The sequence below is a fragment of the Ceratina calcarata genome, unplaced genomic scaffold (assembly GCF_001652005.2).
Source record: "Ceratina calcarata isolate Rehan_Ccalc_2016 unplaced genomic scaffold, ASM165200v1 scaffold157.2, whole genome shotgun sequence".
Lineage (NCBI taxonomy): Eukaryota > Metazoa > Arthropoda > Insecta > Hymenoptera > Apidae > Ceratina > Ceratina calcarata.
The window spans coordinates 691-12,613 of record NW_017136958.1 but is presented as its reverse complement, the minus strand read 5'-3'; the positions used below and the strand labels follow the sequence as shown (position 1 = coordinate 12,613).

General features: G+C 39.2%; 1 protein-coding gene across 1 annotated transcript; it reads left to right on the top strand.

Moving 5' to 3' along the window:
- The first annotated feature begins 872 nt into the window (after window positions 1-872).
- On the top strand, window positions 873-11,917 carry p130CAS (Serine_rich_CAS and FAT-like_CAS_C domain-containing protein p130CAS). The gene is made up of 9 exons (XM_018037154.2): window positions 873-1,141; window positions 4,556-4,702; window positions 5,208-5,357; window positions 6,878-6,977; window positions 7,385-7,703; window positions 8,720-9,063; window positions 9,461-9,765; window positions 9,900-10,253; window positions 10,418-11,917. Exons 1-9 carry the CDS (start codon window positions 1,097-1,099, stop codon window positions 10,703-10,705), a joined length of 2,052 nt encoding a protein of 683 aa, XP_017892643.1. The 5' UTR covers window positions 873-1,096; the 3' UTR covers window positions 10,706-11,917.
- Window positions 11,918-11,923: the final 6 nt, after the last annotated feature.

The window sequence follows — 11,923 nt, the reverse complement described above, 5'->3', positions numbered from 1 at the left end:
AGTTTCTCTCTGACAGTACGAACCATGGACAGATGGTTGGCTGGGTTGTTAAATCATCGCGGTTGGTACGACTGCTGCGATCGTCCTTTGCCCGCGTTTTTCAATTCATCGCGACGTTACCTTGTTAAATCATTCTCAATCATTCTCTGCTTTCGAGATCGGACAAAGCAGACGTGTTCGCTTGTACTGGTGCTAACTAGGAAATAAATTAATCAGTATCCTCTGTGTAATCCCTTTATTTTCCACTGACTCTTGGTACACATTGCGATGCCAGAACACTGCAACTCGTAGAGTGTTGTCGACGGCCATTCACAGTCTTTAACTCCACGGGTTGGAATTTATAATCGTTTCTCAGTTTTCATTGTTGTCAATTCTCAGTTATCAACTGCTTGTTGCATATCTATGTTTTTCGTGGTACATGATTAATGAAAATCAAGAATATATTTTTAAACGTTTTATTTCATTATTGATTAACAAATAAGTAAGCCTACTACCATGACCGAAGACGCTTTAACCTAAATAAACATAATATTATATAAATTATATTTATTATGCCAGTGTATAGACTTTCGGATTGACTCGGGAATGATCGTGGACTTTCGACCGTGCACCGCCCGTCCCATTTCCCATTCATGGCTACACTCATACACTGATACACTCAGCGGTGCCATAACTTTTCCCTCGAGGCTCGTTTCCCCTGTTTTTCGCCCGTATTTCGATCCCCACTACTATTCCCCTCATGCGTGCTCATGCGCGTTCGCGAAGCTCTCCGCAGCGCTATGGTCCCCACCATGTTCGCGTCGTCCCCACTTTCCGGCCGAGGGAAAAGTTATGGCACCGCTGGATACACTCACACTCGCCTCGCCACTCAGGCCAGTCGCCACTGTCGCCAGTCCAGTCTCGCGCCGTACCTCGCAGTGTCAGCATCGCTTTTTAATAAAAATAATTTGAATTCCTGATCGGTCTGATGATCAATCGCACACATCGTATGCAAGATGCCCTGGTTATTGTTAAATTAGTGAAATGAGTTCTAGTGGATTTACGATGTGCGCCCACGTAGCCGGAAGTTCTTGAAGCTCCCGAAGACATCAGAAGAATGTTACCACAAACGTCTGACATCATACCTACTACCTTGAGTCAAGTAAGTCCCTCAATTGCGTTCGACGACTTTTCGTTTCTTGGAATTTCATTTATTATTCGATTTCATTTAAGATTTCTCGACTGTTAATACTAGAACTACCAAACCAGTCGAGATGACTGGTTTTTAATGGAGAAATGCATGTGTAAAAAAAGTCGGTAGATCTAGTGTTAAACGAGCAAACGATTCGACACCGATAGAACGAAGAGTTTGGTAGTAGAAGTCGAGAAGGTTTTGGTTTTGGTTTTATTGAAATTTACTTGCTACTGCTGGACGATACCAGAACTCGACATCGAATTATATCATAGATTAGATCGCGCTATGATGGAGATAGATAATTTATTGCTTAATTGGTTTAGTAACTTTTTCGGTTGTTTTCCGGATGCGTTATTGTATGTATGCACGATCACGTTTTAACAGGTTTCAGACTCGAGGTTGCGGTCGGTTTTAGTACCGTGTGAGGTTAAGCAAAATGAGTCGCTGATTTAATATTGAAGAAGCTTCACAGATCTTCTATTTGTTAATTTCTCTTCTATTTCGAAGTTGTCTACAGTTTTCGTTCGGCTAAGATGAAACCGGAAGCGATGAGTCAGTCCCGATTCCCTCGAATCCTCTTAATGACGTATTGTATGTATGTATGTATGTATGTACATTTACATACATACATACAAGCCGGCGAATTCCCTAATTGTAAGGCGAAACCTATATAGACGTCTTATCGATCGAACTTCCGATACGAGACAATTAAAATAATTAAAATATAGAATATATCGTTGAAATAGGTAATAAGTAATCGACGGATGTGGATGTGATTGAAACTCAATTAAGTAGGCTTCAGTGTGACGTTATGTCTGCATTTTTTAGTGATCAAGCGAACGTCACTTTTAGTCCACACGTTTAGTTTATTCACATCTTAGTCGCTTTGTAGACAAAGAATCCTTTTCTAACACTTTACTGAGTTTTCAAAGCTACGCTCGTTATTCTTTGTGGGCACCGATTGTACACATGTTCAAACGTTTGGCTTACGAACCTTCTCGGAATACGCCTCGCCTCTGGAATTCCAGGCTATTATTTCGCGAGTTTCTGTCGGTTTGACAAGGGGGAGGGTAACTCATTTATTGTATAAATTGTGCATGGAGTTATTTGGAAAAATTCTCACATCTACTACTAATGTAGCAGGAGATTTATATATTTTTTCAAAATTATGATAAGTTAGAGTCGGAGGAAATATCATGAATATATCGAAAATCGTATTCCAAGGGTTATTTATTCCTATCATTCCTGCCGCTGTTCCAACGGATGAGATTTCCATAGCTCCTGTCTTTTTGTTCAGAATTTGTTATTGCTGAAAAATATTTCATTGTGATTATTATTTGCCTATCGCAAAACGTTCATCGTTTTCGTGGTATCGATTGCAGTTCGAACGAATCCTATGGCTTCAGTTGTTATCTAATCTTATCAGGGAGGTTATCTAATTCTTATCGAACCGATCCCTTTTCGATTTTTTCTTTTCTTTTTGGTTCGCAAGTTTGTCGAATTGATCGAGTAATCGTAGCTGATAGAGAGATTAAGTTTAAGAATTTTTGTTCTAAAGATAAAGGCTGGCGCTTTGATGAGTTGTTGAGGGATAAGAAAGAGTCTGACGATGCTTGAGATGTTGTGAGGCAGAGCTTTAAGAGGTTTTTACCCTCCTTTCTTATTCCTAACCCTTTCACTACTACGAATGACTATAGTCACCCGCCACAAAGGGCTCGTTACACACGACGGCTGATTATATCAAAACTTACGTATTTGAACTGGGCTTGCAATTCCGGCTTTACGATTTTTGATTTCGAACGCTGAAAACCATGCGTGCGCGTAATGTGTACATTTTTGGTGGAGCGCTCCGTTCCACGGCAGACACTTCGCGGCCGCCGCCGCCGCCGCAGGGAAAGGGTTAATTCGCGCTTCAGACGTGAAGCTTCTTTTAAAGTGTTCTGGACAGTCTAATGACTAACTTGAACTCTTCTTCATTTTGTTTTTTATGATTGTGATGAAACGAAGATTATAGGTGAGGAGAACATGTGAGAATTTTTTTAGAGTTTTCTATCCATTGTTTATGTTAAATACAAATTCATTAAGTTTCTAAACTCTGGAATATCGCTGTCTTTATATTCGTATTTTTTTTTCTTCTTGATTTCAATGTATCAAGAATTCTGAAAAAATTCAGAAACGTATTAATACATTTGTACTACACGTGTGAATTTTTCCAAATTTCTAGATTGAAAATTAGAATCATAAAAAAATAAGTAACATATTCCGTAAGATTATTTTTCGATCATAACCAATTAAAATATAATTGAAATATGATTAATTAATTTCTGCTATTCTTACGAATGAAATTTAATGAAAAAATTCACATATCTCCTACTATCCTCATAGTATACATGTGAATTTTCCCAAATCATTCCATCCACAAGTTATACAAAGTTTATGAATTTCGCTTAGACTCGGAGGGATATGCTTCGAATTACGATTTTCATTATATTTGCGATTTTTTTATTCCGGATCTGACTTATCAAAAATTTTTAAAAAGGTCATGAATCTTTTACTAAATTAATAGTAGATGTGAGAATTTTTCCACAAATCGATTCATCGATTATTTGTATTTAACAAAAATTCCTAACCTTCGAAGATACGGAAATAACGAACGTTCGTCAATCTGTTCTCTAGAGCCGTTCTGACATCCATTGATCCCTGTAATAAGAAGCTAGAACGGTTGCTTAGCCCCCGTTTCATGTTCCCACGAGCACTCGACTGTTAAGGAGTAGAGAGAAAAAAAAAGAACAGAGAAGAGTCGGCCGCAGCGGGACAAGTGCGTGAATGAAAACGAAACCCTCGCGTGTTTACACGCGATTATATGCGCGGTGCTTGAAAAAAGAATCCCGAGTGGAATGCTTCTGCTGGCTCACTGGCTTCGCCCTATAAACAGAATCTAATTCTCTGAAGCTTCGGCAACGTTTTACGAAATTACAAACATGATTTTTAAAGAAGTAGCCGAACTATTTTGTGATACGTTGTCCAACGAGTATTAATGCGAATGTCTTCAATTATGTCGAAGCTGTGAGTTTCTACTTTATTTTATGTCATTCGGAAGTTTTACGCAAATCGATTATGAAAGGCAGAAAATTGATCAGGAATGAGAACTCGACTAATTTCATCGACCTGAAAAATTGCTCGACTTTGATTGTTAATAACTCCGTTAATAATGAACAGATTTCAATGATGTTGTTCTCAAATTAAAGCAGGAGAAGTCTAATTTTAAGCTGGACGATGACATCAATCGCGTGTATTCGTTCCAATCGCTTTAATTGAGCTCAATTGGAACAGAAGAATGAAGCGCGTTTAGCGGAACAATTTTTCATTTTTACGTTGCAGAAATGTGTAAAGGCGAGGGCACTGTACGACAACATAGCGGAGGCCCCGGACGAGCTTGCATTTCGAAAAGGAGACGTCCTTACCGTCTTGGAACAGAACACGGCAGGCCTCGAGGGCTGGTGGCTCTGTGCCCTTCGAGGTAGACAGGTAACAAGCAGAGATATCGTTATGAAACTTATGTGACAGTTGAATGGGACCTTCCTGAAGGTTTTTTCCAAGTTTCATTCGATACCTTGGATTAAAACCGAAGTTATTGTAAATTGAAGTGAAAAACTGAATTTTAAATAGAAATCATTTTTATGTTAAGAGTATTTTCGTTAATAGCTTTACGAAATTTGAGAGACACTTAAATAGGACATTAATGAACATGCCTTATAAGTGTCATTCAATTTCCTTGATTAGAACGAAAGTTATTGGAATTTGAAGTTGGAAATCGTTATTAATAACGAAGTAACGTGTATACTACTTGGTTTTTCAACTATGATTTCTATGCCGACGGAGATACCGTTATGAAACTTGGAAGACACTTAGATAGCACCCTTCCGAAGGTCTTTTATTAATTTTATCCAATTCCTTTCATTTCAACAAAAGTTATATTAATTCTAATTAACAACTTTGTATATTATAAATTGTTTTTCTTGTTTGATTTCAGGGTATTTGTCCAGGGAATCGATTGAGACTCCTAGTAGGCCAGTATGAGACTGGTAGCGGTTGTCTAGTAGGCAGCAGGTCGGATTTGACCACGGACGACGGCCTCCAGAGGCACGGGAAGCGACGGAGTTGGCACGTTCAGCCGAACAAAGTCAGTCCTCATTGCTCTAATTTTTATCTCAGATTCTAACGTGTCAAAAATTCTGAAAAAGTTCATAAATCTCCTACTATATTAGTAGTACATCTCTGAATTTTTTAAATCATTTTCAATTAACGAAATTTGAGAAATAAAATAAAATGCGAGTCTTTGAGATTGTATCAATATACAGATTCACGGTGAAAAAATTCCAAAAGTTTCTAGTGGTGTTTGTCGAAATGAATGGCAAGGGTAATAGGAGCTTTAGAGCCAGAGAGAGAGAGAGAGAGAGAGAGAGAGAGAGAGAGAGAGAGGCTGAAGCTGGATAAACGGGGGTGTTCTGGGTCGATACAGGCGTCGCGGCGCCATAGCATGAGCTAGAAAAGGCGCCTGATGGCTTGGAAAATAAACAAAATTTACGAAAGAAACTGAAATAAATTTGTTATTTATTTCTTTACGGGCAGAAGCCTTTCAGTACCAATAATCAATACAATCCAGTAAATAATACGTAAGAGTTAAACATGAATTCGGCTACTGTGCATTGACAGAGAAATAAATAATAATACATAGAATAATGTAAGAAGAAAAAAAGAATAATGTCAGTTATACGTACTAATTCAAAAAGTAGCAAAAAGAATGATCACAGTGAATTGTGAGAGGCGTGTTCAGGAAACGTGAGATAAATTGAACAAATTAGGAAAATTGAAGATATGTTGGCATATAAATGAAATTACAGTAAGAAAATTCAAAATAATGGATTTTTGTTTATGTGTAGTACATATATTAATGAATGACAAGTAATAAAAGATGTATGTATGACAGAAAGGGGGGGGGGAAGGGTTGGAAGCAAGAAGGGTGCGGATAGTTTCCATGGAAACGGAAGGAGTCTGGCTCGGTCCTGCGACCATCAGGAAGCTTGGCTCTTCAATTTTTAAGATTGAATTTTTGTTCAAAGTAAATTGGTTATAACTTCTTTAATAGTGGACCGATTTAGTTCGTTGACGGCTTAAATTAAAGCTTGAATGTCTCTAGTTTACTTCGGATTATCTAGTAATTTCAGCTAGATCGACTTCGAAGGGATGGAAATTCAGTTTGAATGAAAACTTCGTCGATTCTAATGATGAAAATTATTGTCAAACTTTCATTGGTTATAACTTTGTTAATAGTGGACGGATTTGGTTCGTTGATGGCTTAAATCAGAGCTTGCAGTCTCTACTTTAACCGATTTCCTTTGACAAATTTTGCTAAATTAATTCTCAATGGGTGAAAACAGGCCATGAATAAAAGCTTGTCGAAATTTTTTTATAAAACTCTAGCCAGAAATATTTACAGACTTCAATCGCACATTCGTTAATAACAGACCGATTTACTTGGTTCTCTACCTTATCTCAGTCCGTATCGCAATTTCACCTGGATCCAGTATTAACGAGTGAAAATCGATTTTGAATCCAACCATGCCTAATAAGAAAAATTGTATCCTTATTAATTCGCCATGTAATTTTGTATAATATCGTTCCTTCATTTTCACGTTAAAGGTGGTGACTCCTCAGAAATGCGGAGACGTATATCTGTACGATCTGCCAGCGAATAGGGCGAGCCCAGCATCATTTAACTCGGCCAACGACCATTTGCACGGTAAGAAAGCAAAACCTGAAACAAATCTAGTAGATATCTTAATGAAGCGTTAGAGACTCTTAGATAGGACCTTATCGAAGCTCTTTTATCAATTTCACTCAATTCTCTTGGTTAGGACCAAAGTTATTACAATTTTAATTCAGAAGCTGCAATTCAAAACTGAATAACTGCTTTACTACTTGGTTTCTTAATTATTATTAACGAACCGCTGAAAATACCATAATGAAATGAGTAATAATAAGTGAATAACTTTAAAGACACTTAGATAGGATCTTTCTTAAGGTCTTTTGTGAATTCCTTTTATTAGTACCAACGTTAGATAAATTCTAATTAACAACGTGCATCTAAAAATCACAATATCACATCAACCTTATAAATCTCTAATCAAATTGTGTCTACCCCACCAGCTGGTCGTTGTCCAACTGCAGGAACCGTCGTCAGAGGGTCTATGTTCGAGAATAACACCAATAACGATGTTACTAACGAATGTTACGACGTTCCTCCTCGAGCAGTTCCGGTGATCCCGTCGCCTGCAAGCAGCCCGAGTCCCGCGCCTTCTTGTTATGATATTCCCAGGCCTCCGGCTTCCTGCACACCGAATTCCGTTTATTCCACTGGATCCCAGCCTTATGATTGCTATGATGTGCCCAGGCCATTACAGCCCCTTACGCCCAGTAGCTCTGCCTCCAGCTTGACCAACGATGGCTCCCTCAGCGGTTCCAACAGGTAAATCATTTTTTCTTATGACTTCTCATAGGCGAGTTTTTCTGGAAAAAAGTTGGAGATATTCTACTAGATGGGAATATGTGTCAGAAATTTTTCAATTCGATTATTCATTTAAATGAAAATTCATAAAGTCTCCGCAGATTTCAAGGCTCATCTCTTATACGATTTTCGATATTTTCTTTCTCCGAATCTAACATGTGAAAAATTCTGAAATAGATTCAGTTATAGTACTACGTGAAAAATGCATGTGAGAATTTTTTAGATTTTTATACTGGAAATTAAAATAATAAAAAAATGGTAAAGAACGGATACCAGCTTTAATAGTGACTCTCAGGCGAATTTAATGAACGCTTTTATTTTGCACGATGTAGTGAATTAAAAATTCTGAAAAAAATCAGAGATATTCTACTATATTAGAGGTACGTGTGAAGATTTTTTTCAGATTTTTCAATTTGATACTTATAGTATAAAAAAATGGAGGAAATTGTAAATATGATTTGGAGTTTAATGAGTTAGATGTGTTGGGAGTGGAAGTGCGTTGAACTGCATTAGGCTGTTGATCTTTGAGTCTGGGCGAATTTATTTTCGGAACTGTCCGTGTAGGATTGAAATAACTGGGAACCGTTGAGGAAACGGTACTCTTTCAGGATTTGCAAATGAGATTTAGTTATCTCTTATCATAGTTTTAATTATTTCTCTTGAACTGTTGGATATAGGAGAAAGTTCCACACGACCTTTTTTGTAGCTGGCAACTAGATCTACATCTTTCATCTGAAACATTTTTTTATAGAGTCAATAATTAACGAGTCATTAACTATAAACTGCTACACATTATTAACATTTTATTATTAAGAAACTCGTCTCATACTTCCGATGATTACTCCTAAACTATTAGAGTTATAAGAAAATTGTATAGAACTTTATTTGTCGGTGGCAGTTAGAGCTACAACTTTTGTTTAAAATAGTTTTCGCTAGGATCGATAATTAACTTATTATTAAAAAAAAAAACGTAACAGATCCAGCCTGGCGCCAGACTACGACATTCCCCGTCGGGTCCCACCGTCCAGGCACAGTACGCCGGTGCCAAAAACACCTACGCCGCCTCCAGTGGCTTCCTTGCAACAGACGCAGCAGATATATGACGTCCCGGTAAGCAAAGAACTGCCGCTGGAACTGGACTCCGCGTTGGAGGGCTTGCAGAGGCTGCAGGGCGAGGCGTCGACAGCGATAGCCAAGCTTCTCAGCTTCTTCAGCCCGAAATGGAGGAGCTCTCAACGATTGGATGGAACCCTGATGGACTTGAGGCTCGCCGCGCTCAGACTCAGAACCTCCCTCCACGATTTAACGGAATTCGCCGAAGGTAATTCGATTTTTTTATATCAAGGGATAGAGATAGGTTTATGAAACTTGAGGGATACTTATATAGAGCTTTCCTAAAGATCTTTATCATGTTTCATCTGATTTCCTTCATTACAACGAAAGTTATTATAATTTGAAGTCAGAAATCGTTATTACAATTTTCGATCTCTTCGATAATTTTTTCCCCCATTTCTAATGTATCAAAAATACATAAATCTGCTACTATTTTAGTAATACATCTGAGGATTTTTCCAAATCAATTCATCAGTTATTTATAATAAAAAAGATCCATAGGGACCAAAGTTGCTAAGAAGTGAATGAAAACTGTCCGCTCTTAATTGATTAATAATTCATTCATTTACTCATTTACTTATTATGTCAATTACAAAAACGTGTAGGAACATTAGGGAACGCGGGCAAGGCGCCGGATAAGGGCCTGGTGACGAAGTTGCGTCCTTTAGTGAAGGCTTTGAAGGACTCCGACAAATTAGTGCAGGAAGCAGCATCGGAGTTAGACGCGATGGAATGGGACGCCGCGAAGTTGGCCCGCGAGGACGATGACGCACCAACTCCTACTAATAATAATGGGCCGCCGATTTCAGCTTCGGTTACCTCGCTCTCACCACCTGATCCTCTCGATCAGTTGATAGCTTGTGCTCGGGCGCTGACCGAAGACGTCCGCCAGGTCGCAAGCTTCATACAGGTAAATTGCTCAACTTCAATCATTCATAACTTCTTTAATAATTTTCCGATTTACTTCTTTCACGTTTCAAATCAAACCTTGAACTTTCTAGTTTTAGCCATCCTCATAACAACTCCATCGAACTTTCATTACAGGGAAATTCAACGCTTCTTTTCAAGCGATCGTCAATAATCTCAACGGGCAGCAGTGGGAACAACAGCGGCGGCGGGGAGGATTACGATTACGTGAATCTAGACTCGAGGGAAGTCGTGGCGAAGCAACGGGAAGAAGTAAGAGCTGCATTGCCGCAAGAACTCCGAGGGAATTACGATTTGCTCGTCAATGAGTCGGACAACGCGATGATCCAAGTTACGACCCCCACGCCGATGGACCCGAACGACAAACAATTATTAGCGTTCTATGCTGCTCAGGTGATCACCCATGGCAGTTATTTGACGCACGCAATCGACGCCTTTATGCAGACTGTTGAGCACAATCAACCGCCAAAGGTAGTTGCGAGTAATATAGAAGTTTAGTGGAAGGGAACAAGATATACTATACTAGTACTGTATGTGAGAATTTTTTCAAATCGAATCATCGATTTATATTATAAAAATTCTAACATAAGGATAATCACATCGTATACCATACCTGTATTCTCTCACTTAATTAGGTGTTCCTTGCGCACGGAAAGTTCGTGGTACTCAGTGCCCATCGTTTGGTACACATAGGGGACACGGTGCACCGGAACGTGATCAGGAACGACGTTCGGACGCGAATCCTCGAGTGTGCGAATGCGTTAAACGAAGCCCTGGCGCAGACGGTAACGAAAACGAAGCGTGCAGCCCAGTTCTTCCCCAGCGTATCAGCGGTACAGGAGATGGTCGACAGCGTGGTGGACGTCTCGCACTTCGCGAAGGACCTAAAAGTCGCCATGATTCACGCGGCCCAGCAGCCTTAAACCGAAATTAAAAAAAAGAACGCCCGTCGGAATCTCATTGGAGTCCAATCTGGGACGTTCCAATGACTTCCTTATCTGATTCAATCTACGAGTCCGACGGGATTTGATCGTTGCCGGACTGTATTCACAACTTTTTTACCGATCGAACCGTTCAGTATAGTTCCTTAAACTTATATGAATAATACGAGTAATCGTAGACGATTTCAGAATGCATTTTTCTAGATTAAAACGACACACGCGCTCGCGCGTTTGGCAACATTTTTAAGGTCGACTGTCTTTTTTAGCTAGGCACGACTTTTTCGTGCCAGGCTTTTTACTACAGTGCTGTCCGGATATATAGCCACGCTCGGACTAGAAATTTACTGTAAATTACTTTGTATCATCTTCATAGTAAGATCCAAATATTGGGTGCATAATGATCAGTTCCAAAGTTAGATCTATCCTAAGTCCCAAAGTTGAGTCTTATGGTAAGGCCGAAAAATAAGTCCCATCATAAGGCTCAAAACATTGCCATATATCCGGACATTATTGTAATTCGATAAAAGCAGATGATACAGAGTGATTTACACTAGTCTCCGAATATATGACCGCACCCGGCTCCTAAATCCGAGCGTAGCTATATATCCGGACACTAATATACACGGCTCTTCCATTTGATAGAGAACGCACAAACGGTCTTTACGCACGTGAGCCTCCCTTTACAGGAGTCCCCGCGAGCGTCAAACTTTCTACCAACTTTAAGAGGATTAACAAGAGAAGGCGGAATCGATATAGACGTCCTAAATTTAAGAAGCATTCACTCGGGTACGAGACTGGACTAGAGTTTGTATTAGTTAAATGTAATGGTGCAAGGCAGCTTTCTTCGTTTCTTGTTCAAGTGTTACGACTTGTGACCGTGTTTCCGCATTTGTAATTTGACGTTGCAACAAATCCTGTATGAAACGCGTCCACTCGCTTACGTTCCGTATCGTACGCGCCGGTTAGGATCGGCGGTAGGTGCTTGTACAGTTTGAATTATGTTCGTTCTGCCCCACACGCACAGACGACGGAAGCTCGACTGCTGGTGTATATAATTATTCGATATATTTATATAGATATATTCCTCGTGTGGATACGATCGTACCAAGTACAGGCGTTACAGGTAATCGTGCAATGTGTAATTATTTAGTTAGGTATATGGAACGTATACTCAAAGTGGTATATATATATATATATATA

What these genes read in the sequence shown, in the direction of transcription:
- p130CAS (XM_018037154.2), top strand. Translation starts at nt 1,097, where the DNA reads ATGTTACCACAAACGTCTGACATCATACCTACTACCTTGAGTCAA. An exon ending in GGCACGTTCAGCCGAACAAA is followed by an intron (nt 5,358 to 6,877) that starts GTCAGTCCTCAT and finishes TTCACGTTAAAG; the next exon opens with GTGGTGACTCCTCAGAAATG. An exon ending in TTTAACGGAATTCGCCGAAG is followed by an intron (nt 9,064 to 9,460) that starts GTAATTCGATTT and finishes AAAAACGTGTAG; the next exon opens with GAACATTAGGGAACGCGGGC.